The sequence below is a fragment of the Numenius arquata genome, chromosome 11 (assembly GCF_964106895.1).
Source record: "Numenius arquata chromosome 11, bNumArq3.hap1.1, whole genome shotgun sequence".
Classification (NCBI taxonomy): Eukaryota; Metazoa; Chordata; class Aves; order Charadriiformes; family Scolopacidae; genus Numenius; species Numenius arquata.
The window spans coordinates 19104757-19126816 of record NC_133586.1 but is presented as its reverse complement, the minus strand read 5'-3'; the positions used below and the strand labels follow the sequence as shown (position 1 = coordinate 19126816).

Sequence of the window (22060 nt, the reverse complement as noted above, 5' to 3'; positions counted from 1 at the left end):
AAAGACACATAAAGAAGTGGACAGTATGTCAAAAAATATTTGAATGCAAAGTTACATTATATACCCTTTGCTAGCAAAGTCTTGTGTCCTGTCTGATATGCTGTATTACACAGAGACATATAACCCTGCTATATATTTCTACATTCTGTTATCAAGTTGGTTTTTTCTCTTTAACTAATTGATATTCTCCGAGTCAACATGCATCGGCTGCCTTAGGTTAAAATCCTCAAACATCAACCACAAAGTGGAACAGGGCTGTTAGGACTCTAAAAGCCACATTTGTTCTCATCAAATACAGCATATAAATACTTGGATCCTGCAGCGAACTCCACCACTGTTGCAGTCCTCTGACTGTCTCAGAGGAAGTCAAGAAAAATGCCTCCACAAGGAGGCCAAAGCTACTGAAAAAGTTGGGAGTGTCTATTACAGCTGGAACAAAGGGGGAAGAAAGGAAAGAAAATACAAGATTAATCCTAGTACTGCAAAAGATTACAAAAAAAAAGAGAAGCCATCTTATAAACAGGAAGCAAAGGAAGCTCTGCCTCTTTTTATTTTCATGAGAAAAGAGAAAGTAAAAATACTTCACCCTGTCAAGTATGTCAAAGCAGGGAAAGGGAACAAAGCCCTGGCAAGCTTGTCACAAGCAGCCGTGGAGGATTTGGGAAGGGAAATATGGTGTCTCCTTAGCATCACACAAATGGAGAATTGATACAGGATTTACTTTTCTGATGTCTATGTAAAGTCTTATGTATGGAGGCACACATACACATGCTAACAGCATGGCAAAATAGAACATGTAAAGGCTCTGAATGGCTTGTCTCCCTTTTTTTTATTACATGCTTGTACAGGGGCTTCACCAGGGATACTAACTTCCTCTTTGCTACAAACCGGAATGTTCCAAGACTAAAGCAGGAATCTGTAGCAGTGTGATGCTGTGGCAGTAGCAAAAGCTCATGCAACTTTACTTTTAAGCAGCGTGCCTTTGGTCACCTACAGTTTTCCTAAAAGCTATTTACTTCCAGGGAGACAACACTGATGTCAGAATTTTTTATTTTATTTTTTTGAAAAAGTAAACTAGCATAGATTCTTTAAGAAGTACTTTATTAAAAGAGTGGATTAATTTTTAAAGAACAAAGTTATTGCTATTAGAAAGGAATGATTCCAAGGTCCAGCAAAACATCAACTACAATTATCCCCAAAGAAGTTAACAGTCTTATCTTATTTCCTCTCTAGATTAATATTTGTGGGTGTAAACATTGTGGAAGACAATACCGTAAGCCACATCCACACAATCTCAGACCTTCATCTGATTTAATGGTGACACTTCTATATGTGATATCTATCTGTCCTTCAGCAGTCCCCTTACAGTTTGACATTTGAACATTCAATTTACAAACTTAAATAATTGAATAGAAAGTTAATTTGGAAAAAAAAAAACGTGAAAAGGATTTGACGTGAAGGAAAGGCGATTATCCTGTCAAACACTGAAATGCAGTGTTATTTTTCTCATAAACACTGAGCACCTTGATTGAGAAACAGGGTCCACAAGATGAAATTCAGGGCATAGTTGCTAGAATCCTTAAAGTAAGGGTATCTTCTACCCATCTAGCCCTTTTAAGTGTTCTTTATCATACACGCTGTTAGTGATAGGTAGCCAAAATGTGATTTTTAAGCACATTCTGTAGAACAACATTGTTCAATTTGTTTTCTTTGTTAGGGATTGAGAGGTTCACTGTTAGGCTACTGCCTTGTCAGAACATAGATGGTAATAAAACAGTACGTAAAACACACTAGTCCCTTTCAAAAACCTGGCCAACTCTTCAACTGCTGGTTCTTAAGGTTAACATGTTATGTCACTGAAAAAATAAGCCGTTTTCCTCCGGCCTACTTTCATTTAAATAGAACCACAGGTTTGAACCATTCACTTAACTGGCAATAGCTGAAAAGTATTTAAAGACATTATAAGTATCACAGAGAAAAGCAAATATCTTTGGAAAACCTAAAGCAAGCAACACATCCTTACCTTGCTGCTGCTGCTAAGAGGTTCTTGGCATTAGGAGCTCCAGGATCAACAGACAAAGACTTGGCAGCCAGTAACAACTTGCTGGAAGCCATGGAGATGCTCTTGAGGTTACCTATTACTTGAATCTGGTCCTCTTTAGTCTGCAAAGCCACGGCAGCATAACATTAAGTGCAGAGTTTGCAATACAGAGAGCGTGCTAGAACTGCATTTGGAAACCCAGTTTGTTTATCCACCTGAAACCACTGACATGGAGGGGACTATACTCCAGAGGAGATAGACCTAAGCCTCTGTTTACCCGGACAGGTGCCTCTAGCTTCACTTACATAGCAGAAAAAGAAACCCCTATAACAAATAGCTTGGTTTCTAACAATAGCAGTATTCACAAATTAGCAACGGAGAAACTTTACTACTTGTCGAACAATGCTTTTGTTGTCAAGACTCTCATGTGTCTCTGCCTGGCACAACTGATCCACATTATTCAGTGTACACTGCCTGTATTCTAGTATCTTCTGTGTAACCCACAGGCTCTCTAGCATCCAACTGAGATTACTCACACAGAAAAATCCCTCCAGAAAGTCCTCTATCCCAAGAAAATACATTTCTATAAGTCTACTTTGGTAAATATTCTGACTTGGATGGTCTATTACTTACTTTAAGCCATCGCTTGAAAACAAAACCTTAATATACATAAAATTACAGGGAAGTACTGCATTATCATGACAAGTTTCTGTGACTAGATTCTTCTGTCAATGATCAGTAGAAGTGAATCTGTTCTTTCTAACAGTCTGTTCAGGGTTCTGTGTAAAGAGGTTGCATGTTACTCAGCTGATGTGAATAGTTTTTACTCCATATTTACATTTTGCTTCCTCTCTACCCTCCCATTTTGCTTGGCATTTGAACTACCTGGTATTGCTTCCGTTCAGGGCAAATAACTAGACACAGACAGAAAGCACTCTCTTTTGAAAGACCAGCCACTAATAACTAAGATGGTTATCAACTACTATGTCAGCGGGATAAGCAAATTGGCAAGGGCCACAAGGTCACCAGCAGCTGGAATTCTCTTTTCAAGTAGCTATTTGCAGTATCATTTCTAGCTTTGCCGTCATTGAATTGCCTCAAACGAAACATTCTAAAAGTCAATGAGGCCCATGGCTAAAAAGAGAGTCAGGTACCTAACTCCTACTCAGTTTCAGAGAATCCACTGGCATTTGGTGCCTAACTCACTTCATGGGACCTGAATGATTAAGTTTTGAAGGAGAAGAATCAGCAGTCATTGTCCAATCTCTCTATTGAGCTCTATCTACAAAGCATCTGCTCTACAGAGGCACTTCATAATTGACTTTAAAGGACTGGCACACCCAAGACTTTCTGGCTAGTTTTGTTTCAGCAATCATTTCTTAGGTTTGCAATTTCCTCCTAGGAACAACTAGGGCAAAATAGGCTGCAGATAATTTTTTATTTTTTTGCAAGTCCTCCTAGCTCTTCTGGTACATGACTCTTTTCTATATGCTGACATTTATTACGTTAAATCATCTCCAAATGACCAATCAGCATAATTCAGTACACCTAAACGCAGTAAGATAAAATAAAGGAGATATCTCCAACTTCAAATGAGTACCTAGGCTACTAGGAATAAACTAAGTAATACGTGACAACATTCCTGATTGTTACTGAGTTCATCAGAATAGAACTCTGCCAGATTTTAAATCACTAAACAGACAGCCAAGAGCTTGCTGTCAGATCCATGGCATTTTAGCCAGCCCTCGTCAAATGCTTGCTCCACTCTGTAGCAGCTCCACACCAGCATGCACTACAGAGCAGTATCAAGTCCGGATTTTAAATGCATCTTTTCCTTCCTCTACTTAAAGCATTTGAAAATTAGCAAGGAACGGCGCTAAATTCTGAACAGTGCTCATTATGCTAAAATGTCCTTCATGGTAGTTCTACCAAAATAGATGCAACCCTTCCCATAAGCTTTGAGAGGTCAGAACACCTTTGTACCTTCAGATATACAGCTCAAATTACTTAAAGCCCAAAATACACAGAGAAGTATGAAGTCATATTTCTGACTGGGCACAGGGAAAATACCAGTGTCCTGTGTAAAATGCAAACGCTGAGCTGACTTCACTCTGGATAACCAGTTACAGATGACTGCTTCATAAGAAACATCACCTGTCATATTTGGATAGGCTCACACTAGAACATTGCACTGTGCTACAGACAAACAATATACTGCACTGCAAGACACTATACCCAAGATAACCCTTAGTCCCAGTTATCAAGATAAAAAACTTACTTGTGCTTGGCCAGCCATTTCAATACCAGCATCAAGAAATTCATCAAAATCATCACTGAATTTTCCAGAGGCTGCAGCCAGTTCCCCACTTTGGCCCCGTGTAGCATGGACAACTTCTCCTGCTGACTGATTCAGGTCTGCTGCTGCCTGGTTCAGTTCACTCTGAGCTTCTTGAAATGACTTAGAACTTGGAGGTAGCTATAAGAGACCAAGTGCTGTATTTTACTATCTATCGCATCACACCGGCCCTTCACAACTGGAAATTTCAACGCAATTCAAGAACACTAAACGCAACACAGACGTGAGCTTCACATACAAGTTAGAAGGCAGTATTGCAACCGGACTGGTAGTGATTCAGTTCTGAATGCAGAATAGTCCAACTACAGGACAGCTATCAACCAGAAATCTATACAGTCACCTTAGTCTCACTGTTTCTTTCCAGGGACAGGCAAGTACATAAGCCTTTTAAGGGACAGAGATGACAACAGCTATTTTATGGTTCAACTACGAAATTGGAAGTGATGAATTTAGTGGCAAAATTTTGGTCTCCAAGTCATCGTTCACTTCCACAAACAAACTTTCCAGACCACCACACAGGTATTGGCAGCTTTTCACAATGACTCTAAATTCCTGACCTGATTTTACCAAAAGGCATTGCACGAATATACCAAAATACAATTCCTCCTTCATTCCTAGGGTAGCAGATTTCTGATAGGTCCAGAAAAATGTTGTTCAAATCATATAATCTTCTGGTAAATTACCAGCGCACAAAGGGTCTTTTTAGACATGAATGCAGTTAAACAGAAATATAACAATTCTTCTCCTTGCACAAAATGACCATAGATCCACCAGACATTTTTTGACCAATGACAGTGGTCCTTAAACTGAACTGATCACTTCTAGGTGGGAGATGGATTATAACTTCCAAGTTTTCATATTCTTCAAAACCTTAAGTCACAGCTGGCATTTTCAAAAAAACCAGAATAATGGTGATCTCTGACAACTTTAATACTGCCTTCGTAAACCACAAACACATTTTACCTTTCCCATAAACTAGAAAAAGCATTTTAACCAAAGTAGCAGCTACTTAAAGTTGCATAAACTTAAACAAAACTTATACGAAGTATACTTAGGGCACATTTACTACATAATAATTTGACAAGTGGGGAACCTAGATCTGCTCTTCTGTTCTCTGAAATTTATTTCTATGTTAAAAGACATCTCACCGAATCAACAAGGAGCTTCTTGCTAGATTCCCCAATACTCTTCAATGCCACATCCACATCCTTTTGTCCAGGCAGACAATTCACACAGTTATTCAAGGAGTGAGACACTGCTTTTGCCACCTACAACACATAAAAACATCCACACCAAGAAAGGCTTAAGTGGTCATTTATCTAATAGGAGGCACATTCTGTAGCCAGCAATTCCTAAATTCTGACTCCAGGAAGACCATTTTTGAGGCTTGTGTCTTTCTTGGCTTGCTCACCTGCAGTCTAGCAGCAGTCATTATTTATGCTCACCCATTTGATAGGATAGTGCTGGCAGGGCAGCTCCACAACTGTGCCTGGCACCTGGGATAAAGGCTGCAGCTCTGCAGATACGGGAATGCCCCTGAAGTTAACCATATTCTAATCACAGAAATCCTTTGCGTACTACTTTTTTCAGACAATGTCCTCATTAAAACAAATGCCTCCTCATAAGAAATTATTTAAAATACAGGCCAATTATAGACATTTTCAAACCAGTAAAAAAGAACCTGTTTCTCCCTGAAGCCTTCAAAAGCAGTGGTGTCACGTGTAGAAAACATGCGTTCTCTTTTAGAATATAACATGAATTCAGATCCTTCATTTGATAATGATCAGTCTAACAGCTGTTTCATTTTTGCAGTCAAGCAGCATACTCAAATATGTTGTGGGCGAAGCATTTAACTATCTGTGTATAAGTTTATTTTTCAAAAGATGGTGCGAAGTATATTTTAGTCATCTGCGCTGTTTAACATAAGCGTGTTGATACTATCTGATTGTTGCTGGAAGAACTAGAAAGCCCACATTCTTTGCAGCTTTGTTTTCTGTTGTTCTCTCTTGTTATTTAATGCTGCGTTTCACTGGGTGTTTGATAATTCATGTAACTGCTTATGTTGCGACTTACCTGGGCTAATCTCTGCTGACTGTCTGCATCCCCTGGTGCAGCCAGGGCCTGCTTTGCCTCCTGAATAAGCATAGCAGAGCCTTCCATGACATCCCTTGCTGAATCCAACATTGCGTGTGCTGCCACAGGGTCAGTAGTGGATGCTGCAACCCCTCGTGCTGCCTGAGCCAAAGTCTTCAACGCCTGAGCAGTTTCTCTGGCAGCAACTCCTGTGTTCAGATTTCATCAAGGATTCTATTAGTACCCTTAAAGACGATCTTTGTATTTTATAATAGATGAATTTGCAGATAACGATCCTATTGCAAAATAACATTGCAAACGCAGTTTAAAAGGAAATCTTTAAACATGAACACATTTGAAATAGACAGCATCATTTGCCTAGAGAAGTACTGGTATTGAAGCCATGAAGTAAATGTTACACCCCAAAGACCACACGCTCCAGGCACAGCTTTACATGAATGACTAAATCTTAGTGATGGACTGAAAAAGACGAAAATCTAAAACCTGGAAATGAGCAAAACTTCATATTCCAAGCTACTGGGAAAGTGATTTTCTGCAAAAACGGTGTACATGACTTCAGAGCCACAGCATCTCTGCTGCTTCTGAAAATGCAACTTTGGACTTTTTAGAGAATAATCACAGCAATAGATGAAGTTCAAGTAATTAAAAAAAAATTAATAGAGATCATTAGGAATGATACAACTTGATATACCCTAACATCACCATGAGTACAAGCACATAAGAATAACTGAATGAAGTCACAGAGAAGATGTCATGAAATTAGTTTCTGCAGTCTGTCCGGCCAACATTACAGGACATTCATCAGCTCTAGAGCTAAGGCATACAACTGTATGAGTAATGGTCCCATTCTTCTATTTTTGAAATTTAATTCAGCCCCTAATGAAAACCAATATAGAATAGTCTTCTGAAAGACCGTAATTAGCACATAGTGTAGTTGACAACACATGCAATTAATGTAGGTGATATATTTTGAGTGATAATATTAAAAGCATGCTATTCCTACCAAAAGAAAGGTTCACATTTGCTGTACAAGACCTCTTGGTTATTCATATTTAGACATTAAAAATAATTAGAACGTTCTATATCCCTATTGGAAATGTTTAGAAAGCCGGAACAGCATGAGCAAATATAACACCCAAGCCATGTTAGCATTTTAACACCAGTGCCTTTTAACATTTTCTCTTCCAATCAACTGAACATTTTTAAACACAGAAACTTTAGGAGATAATGAAAGTGACATGTAATGATATTACATGTCAAAGTAAAGTCAAGTTAGGGAGAGAAACACTACTGACTATGGTGCAGTTACAACCTTCTATTTGACAAATCACAGAGAGTTTCCTATGTGCTTAAATTCAGGAAAAATGTACACACGTTTTGTTTCCTTTATTTAGAGTATGAGTAAGCATCTTTTAAGTTTGATTTGATTTACCATAGCACCATAAAATAAAAAGGTCTGATTAGTTTTGCTTTCAAATTGGTGCTTCTTTCATCCTCTACAATAAGGTTTGCTCACCTGTAGTCTAGCAGCAGTCATTATGTGACTAAAACATGTAAAAAAACTTACTGTGTCAGTAGCAGACGAGGGAATTATTAAATAGTGAATATCAGCTGTAAAGAATTTTTATCACAGAGAAACAGCAGAAAGTCATAATACCTGCAAACACTCCGTGCTTGCTTGAGCACACAAAATTTTTGCATAACATGACAGTATGAGATAGAAAATAGTTATATGACCTTTGAAAAGGAACTCATTGCTTTGTAGGATTTCCCAATCAAACAGCTCTTGTAAGTTTGATGTTGAGAGAGCTACTAGATTCAATTATTCAATATCAGCTGCAAGTATCTGTATTACTTTGCCAGACACCCAGTGCTAACTTCTGCATAACTGTAATAGAAACACGAGCCATCTTAATACAATTACATTTGCTTCAAATGAAAGCAACTGTAAGTTATGTAGCCCTGATGCAATTATATCCAATGAAGTGGTAATTGCCATAATGAATTTTATTAGTAATATTTAAAAAAAAAAAAAATCCTACAGTAGCATTTGCTTAACAGCTTACCAAAATAAGGAGATAGAACATTTTACCATTTAAGAGTAAACCTTCTTCCCTGCCTGCAAGGTGCATTTTCCTTATCAAGGTGGTTTTGGTTTCTAAAAGTACCAGTACAAAACCAAATTGCAAAGTCTGTGTGCCCCCACTCCCTGTTGGCTTTAAGTTAAACCGTGCAAATGTGATCAACAAGTCAGACAGACTAGTTGCATTATACATGTAAACTGGTAACATTTAGTAAGAGACGCAGTTTTAACCATCACCAACCAAGCTATTCCAAGTATGTTTGCATTCTGTGCTTCAAAAAATATCCAAAGACCCATTTAACCTTCTGAATTGACATAGCAACATTTCCAGTGGCACTGACCTTTAAATTGCATTACATTTTAGTTCCGTCCTTCACAGAGTCTCAGTGGCATATATTTATAAAAACAACAGATGTCTCAATATATTCTGATTACATACAGCCACACGGCAGATTGCAACACTATTCTTTTATGAAGCACATTATTTACACTAGCAATTCCTAGTAACTTCCTAGTAACTGCAATTCACTATCAAGCATAGAAAATGCAAGCAACTCCTTGATATAAGTAGTCTGTAATGAGAAAACCTTCTATCAAGTATTTTACGGAAAGCAAAGGTTTTGCAGAGACATTATGAATAAAACACTACCTGTATAGTGCTCGTTGCCTTGAGCAGCACAAGTTAACAACTGGGCCATTGAGGAACCGACTGCTTTGGATGTACTTCCCAGGTCCTGAGCACATTTCTCAAGCTGTGAAAAAATTGCAGAGAACAAAATTCTTTGTTTAAGCTCAATTAAAACACACTTGTTTTTTAAGCAATATTAAAAAAATTCCTCGGTCCACAAAACCCAAGCTTTTACCTCTGCTACCAAACACACCCACAGTTTCTCTGAAATCTGATTAGCGTGTTTTCCCTGTCCAGGATGAAATAAATATATTAGATAAGAACAATAAAACTATTTTATAACTAACAATGGAAATAAATATCGTCATCTGAGAAGGGGATTTTTCCCAAATAAAACGTGTCATTTTCTAAGCCTACCAGGACTGCTAGTCTTCAACTAAAGAGTTCTCATCTTTGTCACTATTGAAAAGAAATTCTTTTTGACAAGAAAAGGTCAAAACATTGCTGCTATGAAATTGCAATTTGTACAATAGAGAAGGAGGCCCTACAGTCCTATGAGTAATTCTGCCACTGAACACACTTCTGGTGTAGTAGGAATATATACTCTTTTTAAAAGAATTAGTGTAAAATCTTATCAGTGACATCATTACCCAAAGCCTCACGACTTGTTTTGCCTCTAATACTTAAAATTTTTAACAGCTAACTTTGTTTGTTCGTATTTAAATGAAGAACATCCTTCCTCAATTACAGTTTCTCCTGGGAGAGGTTTTAACTGTCCATCCACAGCTGCCATCTTCGCATCTTGCAGTTCATTTTTGAGTGTCTGGACTGTATTCAAAGCAGAATCAATTTCCATTGGGCCACATGCTTCATGAGCCTATTCAGAAATCAGACCAATAACACTGTTAGCAGCTGTAAGACACTATCAGAAATAGTAAATGCTTCAGATATAATCTCCCCCTCCCAAATTATTGCTTTCATGACTTCAGAGGCCGTTGCAGGCACTTTAAGTGTTATGCAAAATGCGTTCCAAACTCCTGCACGATATTCTTAGGTTAAGAGCCACCAGGGGAGTGAGACGCACTTAGCTTGCGTACACATACCTTCACACCAGGCAGCCCAGGTACTGAGAAAACTGCTGCAGTCCGGACTTCACCTTTGACAAACAGCCTAACTATGCATCATGACTGAAGTCACACTGAAGCCTCTGTTGTGGCAGCCCAGAATGATCAGTACCTGAGCTGGAAATTTTAACGTTAGGTCAGGTGTAGCCACCTATGTGCTACAATGCTCTTTTGGGGCCTCAGTGTACAGACACAAAAAGAGTAGATTTTGCACTGATTTTTTTTTTTTTAAACCCATACATAGTTTATGAATCTGTGAGTGAAACACAGATAGCCTCTGCTTCCCTGAATTTTAAAGATGATAGCTCCAGTTCACAATCACATTGACCACAGCAGATAGGTTCTGCCCAGTTTGGCAGGTGCATGAGATAGGGTCCCCTTTCCCCACTTTCCTTCAGCAGCAGCAGCAGCTCAGAGCTTTGATATGCCGCGGTGTACACCCTCCTCCTGTCTTTCTGGTATGGAAAGGTCAGCACAAGCTTTTTAGTTTTCTTGCCAGTTCTCCCTCTCCTTTCTATTACGACACAGAAGCCACCTGGGAGTCTGAGCAAACTGTGCACAAAAGGCAACACTGAGAAGTAAACCCTGCCTGAGCATAAGCCATTCCTCTGGGGGAGACACAGTGGGCCAAGCAGAAGTGAGCCTGTGACCACCATCCAAGAAATCTTGCTTCAGCTGCTTAAAACCAGTATTGACCTACCTTCTGGGAGGCGGTTCGTAGCTCAGCTAAGCTGGTAGCAAGATTCTTCGCACACTGACTTAGCTGCATTGCTGCTGCTTGATCAGTCACAGTGGGGACTGCAGCTTTAGCAGATGCCACCATTTTACTTCCAGGCTGTTCAAAGAGAAGTGAACTCAGTTGGGTTTACAAGCTCATTTTCTTTAAAGAAGGCTTATGGTTCAATAAAGAAACTGCTTCCTCCATTCACACATTCATGAAATTTCTAGGTCTTCTGTAATGACCATTTAATGCACTTCCCTGCTCCTCAACCATGGACTGTCTAGATCCCAGCCTTTTATTCATATGCTGCATCCTGTCATAATTTCACATTGCAGTGTCCTCTGCAGCAGGACTCATTTATGCTTTCATAGCACTGTGACTACTCCATTGGTAGCAATGTCTGCCTGAGGCCTGTCAGCACTCGTGCAGACTACTTAAAAATATTTAAATGTGCAGTGTTGTCATTCAGCATCCATAGAGTACAAACAAGTCCAGGTAGTAGAGATGGTAAATTTTTCTCAATTTTTCTAAGCATTAAACTCTGCCAAAATTCTATAAATTGAAAACTGTAATTCAAGCAATGACTTTTCACAAGGACAGCTATTAATACGATTAAAATACTTTGCTGATTCTCACCATCACCACGGTTTATATATGCAGCCAGAGGAGAGATGGATCATTTCAATGACTAGGTCATTACACGAAGAATTGGTTTCTTCTGTGTTTTGTTTGGGTTTTTTTTGTAATGCCAACAATAACCCCAATAGTTTTGTTATCAATGCCCAATATTATATATATATATTTTTTTTTTTTTAAAGATGTTTTGGAAGAAGCACAGAGTCAAATCTGGTGTTTTGTTCAAAACTTCAATCAAGATCCATTACATATGCAGGTTAGTATCTAAAAAAACATGGTGATATCCCGTCTTATCTGTGAAGAATTCTGGAGCTTGTTGCTGCAACACTAACTTTACTGTTACTAGGAAAGATTACAACAGCACCTCACATATTCAGACCTCTGTTTAGAAAGATGCTGAATTCTCTCCATCTTGTTCTTTAAACTCTTTCCCAGAAGGCATATGCCACAGCAATGAATGTTTCTTCTCCATACACTTTAGTTTTCTTGTTACTTTTATCCTCAATTTTGGCAGTTGTCACTCTCCACAGATTCAACATTCTTCAGCCATCTGACCTGAGGAACTAAATTCTCCTCAGCTATGGCTCACAGTTAGCGATGAACTTCTTTACATGGTTCTTAACAGTTTACTGCTTATTTATCACAAATAAAAACATACAGCACTAAAAAATGCTTTTTGCTCTGATGTAATCTACTACAGCGATTGATTCATTTCACCTGAAGGAAGTTCTGGCTGGAATTTATTAGAGCAAGCTGGGCACTGAGGTCTTCTGCCTGAGCTTGACTTCCTCTTACACCCTGCACCAACTGAGGAATGTGGTCTGCAACATTCTATAATAAACAAAGGGAAAAGCTTTTAGTAGATAAATAAAAAAACCTCCAAACCCTCTGAACTGAGCAAGCCCCCTTCCCACCCACGTTAAAGACAACCCGTACTATTCACAGGTACAATAGTCTTAAGCCCTCACAGAATTTTTTAGGATTCCATAGAAGTGCATTAATACATCATAGGATTTTTCAGACATTCTACTTAAGAAATCTTTATTCAAGCTACTCTAGTTTAAAGATCCTATAAGACAATCTAAGATTTTTCTGCAAAATTATGTAAACAAAATATTTTGAATTGCTCCCTTTGTATGTTCAAATGCCAGCAGTGGAGGTGACAGATTTTTCACAGAAGTGTCTTGCTTTCAGAGTAACAACGTCTTTTACCCACAAGCACCTCTGTCTACTTTTCCTTGACTTCTAACAACAAAAACTTTACTATGGCTGGAACATTCTGAAGTGTGTATTGCTAAAACTTTATTCCTGAACGGCCCAGATTCATGCTCCTTGTCTATCCATTTAACAATGGATGACACTTACTTCAGCAGTGCAATACCAATCCCCCGCCACCACCCAAAAATGTAAAAAGTAGGTATCAGATCTTCTCTGCTATCTAATAAATCAGCATCAAGATCAAATTAGAATGAACTGTAAACAATACAGTGATTCAGCTCTTTTCTTTTGAAATTCATATTGAAATAGCAGCTGCCTACAACACAATCTTGAGATGTACTTGAGCTACCTTATTTAATTCCAACATTTTTTAGGAATACCACTGTGACAAGAAATAATTGCTGAATGCTAAATGTGGCTTTTAATGATGCCTTCTTTAATGGTTTTGTTCTTGTTCCCCACATAACTGCTCTTCCACCCAGAAGAAAACTCTTTTGCATTCTATTATCTTTTTCAGGTTTTTGTTTAAATGCAATTTCTTTAAAAACCCTGAAGCAACATAAGTCAGAATTATAAATTAAGCTGCCAGATGTAGCTTAAACACAAAAGAAAACACCTTCTCACCAAACTCTGAAGTCTAGCTTGGAACTATAAAAAAAGTGCTTGGCTTCAGGCACACCTTAAAATCTGTGCTCTTGGCAGCTTTAACTTCAAGCTAGGAATCATGTTAACCCCATAGCAATGTCTGTAACTTATTTTTTACAGTGAGATTTAATGCCCCAGTTGCTTGTAGGCTGAACATCAGAAGAGCAGGATCAGTGTTGTTAGATGTATAACCAATTATATAATGCACACATTAAATAAGGATTTCACTCCACTATAGCACAAATCACTATTGTTACCCATCTCTTGCTGTGAAAAATTCAAAAGTTGCCTTTATTCCACAGCAGACCTCAGACCCCTTTCACTGCACACTCATCTGACAGCTGAACACGTGGCCAAGACTTCTTGCCAGTGTACAAATTTCTAAGCAACCGGACCCCTCTGCACAGTGCTTCTAGTAAAGCTGCTGACTGATTTGCAGCAAAAGTGTTATTTAAAGGACTTGCTTCAGGTACATTGGTTCTTACTCAACAGATATATACAGAGGTTTATAAGCCTCTCCATCATTTCTAGTAAGGTCTGTGCAAGGGTATGTGTAACAGTCAAGTACTGCATTGCACTTACAGTATCACAGCTTTTCAAAGCTCTCCATACAGTAATGCATGGAAACTATGGATAATACAATAAATGAGGGCTCTCCAGAATCCATACACATGAACGTGTGTGGTGTTGGCTTTGGTTGTGGTTTGATTTTTTTAAAATCTTCTTTTGAGGTTGCAAGTCTTATTACAGAAGGTGATCTTCAGTTCCCCATAAAGCAGAGTTCAAGAGCTATTTGTCAGTGGGTTGTGATATGCTTACCTTACAGCTCTGCACAAGTTGCTGGTGGGCTGCTGTGTTCTTATTTGAAACAGCTGCATTCTGAGAAGCTGCAATAGTCTGAGTAGCAGCAGCTGCAGCTTGTTTAGCTGCAATCTTTGGAGAAAGGGAAACAGAGTTAAATCAGTGGTAAAAGTCTGAGTAATAAAGAGGATGAAATACATATTATAGGAAACTTTGTTAGTAACAACTTTGACAGATTAATACATTATAGCCCTTAATTTGATTTGCTTTAAGGAAACTCAGGATTGCTTCTCTCTCAAGATGAAAATGAGCTGAACATTGTTATCCATCTCTAACTTGCTAATAAAGAAAAAGGTGGAACTAGAAGGATTCTAAGCTCTTGCTCCTTCACAGCTTAGGCTGCAATATGACAAAAAGAAGTCAATTACAGAGAGCAGAAATGGTCTAATCATTTATTTCCTTACAAAGAAGGCCAGAGAAAACAGGCAAAGTACATATAGTGCTTCACACTGCTACATTAGCGCCTCTGACCAAAGGCTCAAGGGAGCCAACTTCTACTGGGATTGCTCTACAGCAAAATGATGCAGAGGTACAAAATACTGGTATTACTGAGTCTAAACGCACTGAGATGACCTTCATATACATAGGAGTCTTATCAACCTCTCCCTATTACAATTTATCCAAGGTACTCCAAAATGTTGCACAATACTTTCCTTTAATTGGCCCACTAAATACAACCAAGCATGAAGTTCATTCTCATCATTACACATTTCACTTCTTCATAACGCAGTACGTGTTTTAACAGCAAGATAAAGAAAAATCTTTTCTATAAAGCTTTCTTGCACCCAGTTAGAAAATTGAGACATCAGCCTTTATTTCCTGGAACACTCCTGATTTTTGGTTCTAGCCAGATACAGTAACTTAAATGCACTTTCGGAACATGGTTACCTATTTAGATCTCCTTGTTTGTCTAATGTCATTGCACTTGAATCAGACTACTGTAAAACCACAGTTGGAAACTAGTAATTGCAAAAGGGTTTGTTTTTTATTTTAAAATCTGTCTTTTCTACATTTTAGCTGAGAATGGGAAGATAAACCTTGCCTACAAGACAAACTTCAGAGATATTTTATGTTTAAAGCACAGTAAGTTGCCCTTCTCCCCCTTGGCTGGGCTACCAGCTACGATTTATCTTTTCATTGTCATTTCTGCTTCTTTCATTCTCTGAATAACTTACCAGTTTAATTGGATATGGTGCAATTCAACATATCTTTGTACAGAAACTTACATGAAACTCTTGGCAGATACACTAGTAAAAGCACCAAAAGATATTGTGTGTAAGTGACAGATCATACAGATAAATTAAAACAGTAATGGACTGTTTTCAGCTCAGCTATTTGAAAGCTCAGCTGTTCTATTTTTATGACTAAGCCACCATTAAACGCTTTCCGAGTCAAATTCTTACACCTTACTACATCAGTGATACAAGTTGCTCAGTTTTATGAAGATTATGGTATCATGTGCTGGCATCTCTAACTCCAAGCCTTATACTCTGGAACTGAGCTTACAGTGCTATCATTCTGTGCTTAGGACTTTTCCTGAAACACCCATCTCTACTTGCCAAAACAGTAAACTGAAAATTCAACAATATCTACTTTCCAACCTCTAATCTGTTGACAATTTTTTTCTTGATGGCATTCTGTGCAGCAGCATTTGTAGCAACCCTCAGTCCCTCTGCTGCTTCTCTCAGACGCTGCTGTTGATCCTCATTTTCAGGATTGGCTGCAGCTCCCTGCACAAAATTTCAGAGCAAAAAACCATGAGTAAAAGTAGATACTGGACAAACTCAGGCTCAAAAAGGAAGCCTACGGAGGGTGGAAGCAAGGATGGGTAGCCTAAGATGAATACAGAAAAATTGTCCAAGCAGCCAGGGATCAGGTTCGAAAAGCTAAAGCTCAGATAGAGTTAAATCTGCTCAGAGATGTCAAGGGCAACAAGAGAAGCTTGATCCTATCTATAACAGCCCACATACCATCTCTTCTTTGTGTATAACCCTACAATTTTAAGGTGATAATTAGTTCATTTTCCTGGTACCTTTGCAGCTTCAACCATGCGGGCTGTAGAATCTGCCAGGAGCTTTGCAGCGGCCAGAAGTTTCTTAGAGTTGTCCATGTCGATTTCTGCTTCGGCATCTGACCTCATGGCATTGACGAGATCAGAAGTGGCTTGAGCCAGTACCCTGGCCTGCCGTACCATTTCACCTGTGGTATACCATTACATTTTTACTTTCCTTCTCTCTGCATTTCAGTTTCAGTTTCAAAAGTCATCTCAACAAGATGAAAATAAAGTTAGATTTGCTGAACTATTCTTTTGACTTGAAAATGATACATTAATAGTTCATAACTTAGAAACTTTATAAACAAAATCCTGGATTGTAACATAAATTAAGGAAACCACTACAGTGGACATTAAGAAAAAACAATGTATTTGCATTCTAGATAGCAAGACAATCCCCAAATCAGTAGTTTAAGGTAATTTTGAATATACAGTTCAGGGAAAATCCTGCCCCAGTGAAGACTAGTAATTTTGCTTTCAGATTACCGCCAAGATTTCAACTCCTTTAGTTAAAAATTATCCATCTTTCACCTATTGTTCTTTTCAGAAAGTTCTTTCGGGTAATTATCTTCTGTCTATTATAAACTAAATTAAGAACTCTGTCAGAAGAGACTGAGCCCCGGTTAGGTGGTGTTGGCCAAAAGGTATATATTTGAGATACTGGAGTCATATTCTGGTCATGGTGATGCACAGAGATGAAACAGCAATGCTTCTGAAGTGGATACATACCCTTTGTAGAGTAAATTCCTTTAGTCACAAAAACATATACTTGAACTCCTTCTTAACAGACTTGAACCCATAAAGCCTTTGGCTTTCTTTAGGTTATCAAGTAAGACGTGTTTGAGTCTTAGGCCTAATTCTTTTCACATGCTCTTAAAAAATCATGGGAAAGAAAACCAAAGCAGCATTTTTCTTGTGTGTAAAGATGACTGCTGGTCTTCAGAATTAAACGCTTTCTTACCAGGCTCCTTTGGTCAGGCATAGGCAAAAAATTTAAAGTTTTCTAGCGATTATCAACTATTTCCCAGTATGCAATTTTCCACTTAAAATTTTTTACCAATAATGGCTAAGTCAGCTCACAATCCAAATATTCCACTTGAAAAAATCTCTTCAAATGCCCTTTCTTACAGTATTAAGTCAGTAAAACAAACAGAAAGAACAACCTGCTTGGGCAATAATACAGCAGTCACAAGCCAGAGCCTCTTTGCTGTTGAAATTGCAACTGCAGGAGTGCAGTGATAAGTTGGAAACAGCGACTGGAATCTGAATGCCTTCTGCTAAAAACTAAGTATTGCACAACAAGGTGTTTGACTGTGAACAGAAAATAAACCCTATGTAAGATCATATCTTTTACTGCATCCTTCTGTACCGAAGTTGAATGACAAGCAAGTGACAGCAAAACCATAAAATTTGACACGCTTTCTTATGCACATCTACAGTAATTAAATTCCTTAGAATAGCTACAGAGCATTAGAAAACTTTCCACAGCTTTCAATTGGAAGATTGAGTGGTTTAGCAAACATTCCTGTGCATCTTTTAAAAAAAAATTAATCACTCAGATTTCTCATAAAGAAGATTCTAAGGTCAAAATACACTGAGAATTTCATTAATTACTTCCCTGCACATTTTCCTCTAGAAGAGTGCTGCACAGCTGAAATGACAGTTCCTTAAAGAGAGATATCTTAAAGTTTTACCTCTTCTATGCAACAACTACAATGATTCTTCAAGAAAAGATTAGTTTGTTCATATCAATTGTAACATAAATACAACTGTATTGTTGTATTTACTTTCCTGGCCTTGTGTTTATATAATACAAAAAAAAAGACCAAAACCATAATACTCACCATAACTCCTTTTAAAAAATGATCCTATTTTAAACTTTCTATGAATCGTCTTGTTTTCGAGTTGATACTGCCTCTTCATGGTGCTCCACTTCATAACACTTATAACTACTGGAATTTCACCCTTCTAAGTAATTTATTGTTTCTTTACTAAAATTGATATGGAATCAGTTAAAAATCAGGCATCCCAAGTTTTGGTTGGCTGTAGAAGCTGCACAATTTAGAAACGTCATAGGAAAAAGCAGAAGTATGTTTCAAAACCTACAACAAAATCTAAGCATAATAAAATCAATCCCTGGGAAGTATTCACTCAGGTTCCTGCCTTCATACCTGGAGATGAGAAATTGCTACACAATTCTGTGAAGAGAGGCAATGATAAAACCCAGAAAACATATTGCAGCGATCCTCTAGCATGATATTGACTGTTTTCACAGAATATTCGTTCTATCTAGCACGCAGCTACGTGCATTTTGCTGATTTAATATTACAGGTTGAAGGACTAACCATCACAACAGCACTAGCATCATTTGAAACGTGCACATCTCTGAATCATGGAAAGGTATTGTCCATCAGAGAAACTTACCAGCATCTCCCATCGAACTGAAAATACTCTCTGTGACACACATGATGGTATCCGTAGCCTGGTCATAGCGTCCTATGGGCTCTCCCCTGCTCGCAAACTGGCGTACGTGCTGCAGGAGGTCATTCAGGGCTTGGCTGACAACACTGGCAGCTGCACTGACCTGCTTCAGTAACTCAGTGTCATCTGTGGCAGCCTGGCAGGCCCTCACACAGTTCTCCACTGAACGGTCTACCAGTTTCCCTGCCTCTATCAGCTGTTCCTGACATACTGGAGAGCTGATGGTGGGACTCACAACCTGCATGGGGAAAGGACAAAGCATTCAGAAAAGGCTTATTTGCAAATTTCCTAACTACTAACAAGTGAAACATCCACTATATTAGTTTTTAATCTTTAACTTACCTGTTTTCCCTAGACAAAGAACCCTGAAAGCAAGTATTTAAATAGGTGGCTTCAGACATCTAGATTAGGAATCTGGGCTTTGCAAATCATTAATTTAATCTCAATTTAGATTCTGAGAATGGAGGCCCCCACCTTGTTTTATGCTGCTTCAGCAGTTGCTGAACTGAGCTAACACTACAAGTGGTTCTGGAGGGTAGGCATGGGCCAAGCTCCTTCAGAGTAACCACACTCTTCTACTCTGTAACTACTCTGTATCCTAGAACTCCAAATAAAATGATATCTTAATTGGAATTGGTCTCGCAAAGCCTTCTTCTGATCAGGCCTTTGTTTACTTGTTTAAATAAAAGCAGTGCTTGGTGCAAGTCAAAGAACACTCTACTTCTGAAGCCACAAGAGAAGTAATAAGCCCTGTAATCTACAGATTAAAAACAACCATCCCCCATTGTGTTCAGACATATCCGGATAGCTTTTAGCAATGGGAAAACTGTGAGTATCTTGCGAGGAAAACAGGATGCCACTGGGTGTCTTATGCCACACTGAAAAAATTCACAGGCAGCAAGAACATCCAAGTAAGTCTAAATAAGGAGAATTCATACATATGCATTACAAAGAGCCCTTGCAGCCAGACAAACAAACCAGAAAATACTGAACATTTAATACCTAATATTGACTATTAATTTTAATATAAACCTTCTGAATGTTTCACAACAGTTGAATACGCATTTCCCTGCAAACAATGACACCACAGACTTCAAAAGCAGCATCCAAGTAGGAAATGCAAATTCTTTAATTTTTAAAATCAAATGAGCATTTTTTTATTTATTTGTAAGACAAAAAAGGCTGCAGAAGATGCAATGCTCCAATTTCAGACTTCAGAATTTGAGGTCTGATCTCAAATCCTTTGTAATTTGCCTGGACTGAAAATCAGTACTTGGCCAAACGCAATGGATCTATTAAAACAACTGGGCTACTGTAAATTAGTGAAAATACATTTAAAATCAATGATCACCAACTCCATCTTATTTTCAGCAAGAATACCAACTTTTAATTTTCTAGCTTTAGATGAGGTGAACCCATCCTAATTCCAGGCTTTACTAGAAGACTTACACAGTCTCCCAGGCAAGCTGTGCTTCTTGAACTAAATTTTTTTATTTTATCAATACTAGCAATTCACCACATGGGCTCTGTTATCTGTGGAACCTTCTCTGGAGATTATAGCAACGCCTCGCATCATCTAGGCTCCTGATTGCCACTGTTATGAGTGAAAAATTATTAATCAACAACTTTGATATTGCATAAATCTAGAGCTATGATATTAACACAGTATATTGCCTGAGACCATTGGGAATACACAGAAGCATACACTGGAAACGATGCCTCGCCACCTCATGAACACTGTTTGCCTCACCTTTGCACAAGCCACCAGCTGGGAAGTAGAGAGTGCACACTGTGTCGCGGCAGCAATGACCCTGTTCTGCAGGACGGTGTCCTCAGCAACCTGCGCTACGTTCTTGGCCTTCAGCACTAACATGGCAGCAGCATTTGCAACAGCTTTGGCCAGACTCATCAGAACATCCTGGTAAAATAAAGGGAAAACTCAGACTTATGAATAAAAAAGTATATAGTTTTTTACATTAAGATCAAGTCTCCTGAAAACAGAAGTTCTCTTGTATCAAACATTCTGTTTCATGTAAAGCAGCAAACATGGTTATTACTCAGAAAACTTGACATTTTCTGTTCTCAGTACAACAGCTTCTCTATTTGCATTATCAAGTCACTGGACTGAATGAGTATGGACTGTCAAATTTTGAATTGGCTCAGAGTCCATAAGAACAAATCTATGTCCCATATTGCAACATGCTTATATTCACTTCCTGAGAATATCCTATTAGTAAGGAACATCTGGAGTTCACCACTAAACATGTGACAAGTATCTGCATTAAGGATGACAACCTCAAGCAGCAGACTGCTGAAGTCACACAGTACTTGAGTTAAATCTAAATTCAAGTACTTAATTGTGCTTAACAGTAATAACTGCCACTCTGTTCTTGAAAATGCCATTTCCAACCACAATATTTCCTTGTCCATGATGTAAATATAGTCCTATAAATAACTGCTCCAAAATGTAACTCAAAATAGGTCTTAATTCCAGAACGTTTTTCCCTTGTAGAAAAATAACGCAGCTAACTCTGAAACTGCGAAATTAAACTGACTAATGTGTTAATTCCTGCAATGAAAAAAGTTCAAAAATTTCTTCTCACTTCCCCACTTAAAATGCTACATCCCATATACTTCATTTTTTTAGTGGGATGGAGTGTTCCTAATGTTTGTACTGTTAAAATGATGTGGCTGTCCTGTAAAAAGATACTACAGATACACTAATGCATAATTTTAACTTCAACAGCAGAAAGAAAACCTTGGATTTCAAAAATTAAGATCACTAGTTTTCATTTTGTTTTTAGGATATGAAGGCATGATAAACCATCCTGCTCCTTAGTCACCTTCCCCAACACTCCACAGCACTTAGAAGAATGTTTAGGTTCTTTCCCTTCACCAAGTAAGAGAGGGCTGCAATACATACTCAACTAGGAATACAAATGAGAACGCTGATGAAACTTGCAGACATTTACTAGTGGATCAAGTGTTTAAAGTGGCCAGTAAGATATTTTAGCAGACATCTTGCATACAGTGTACTCCAGAGGTCTGTGGCTGTAAATGACTTCCCCTTGGTTCTGGTGCAAACCTCTTCTTGGCATTGAGTGAAAAAATCCAGACAC

General features: G+C 38.3%; 1 protein-coding gene across 1 annotated transcript in view; it reads right to left on the bottom strand.

The window, feature by feature from the left end:
• TLN2 (talin 2) overlaps nucleotides 1–22060 on the bottom strand; it is a 190969-nt gene that overhangs the window by 58833 nt on the left and 110076 nt on the right. The window contains exons 20-32 of the mRNA XM_074155555.1: nucleotides 20692–20859; nucleotides 18885–19179; nucleotides 16440–16606; nucleotides 16009–16137; nucleotides 14366–14479; nucleotides 12401–12514; nucleotides 11027–11161; nucleotides 9951–10079; nucleotides 9224–9326; nucleotides 6471–6679; nucleotides 5546–5665; nucleotides 4320–4517; nucleotides 2024–2163 (exon numbers count right to left, since the gene is read on the bottom strand). Coding sequence (XP_074011656.1) covers nucleotides 2024–2163; nucleotides 4320–4517; nucleotides 5546–5665; nucleotides 6471–6679; nucleotides 9224–9326; nucleotides 9951–10079; nucleotides 11027–11161; nucleotides 12401–12514; nucleotides 14366–14479; nucleotides 16009–16137; nucleotides 16440–16606; nucleotides 18885–19179; nucleotides 20692–20859 — 2021 coding nt within the window. The remainder of the gene's footprint in view (nucleotides 1–2023; nucleotides 2164–4319; nucleotides 4518–5545; nucleotides 5666–6470; nucleotides 6680–9223; nucleotides 9327–9950; nucleotides 10080–11026; nucleotides 11162–12400; nucleotides 12515–14365; nucleotides 14480–16008; nucleotides 16138–16439; nucleotides 16607–18884; nucleotides 19180–20691; nucleotides 20860–22060) is intronic.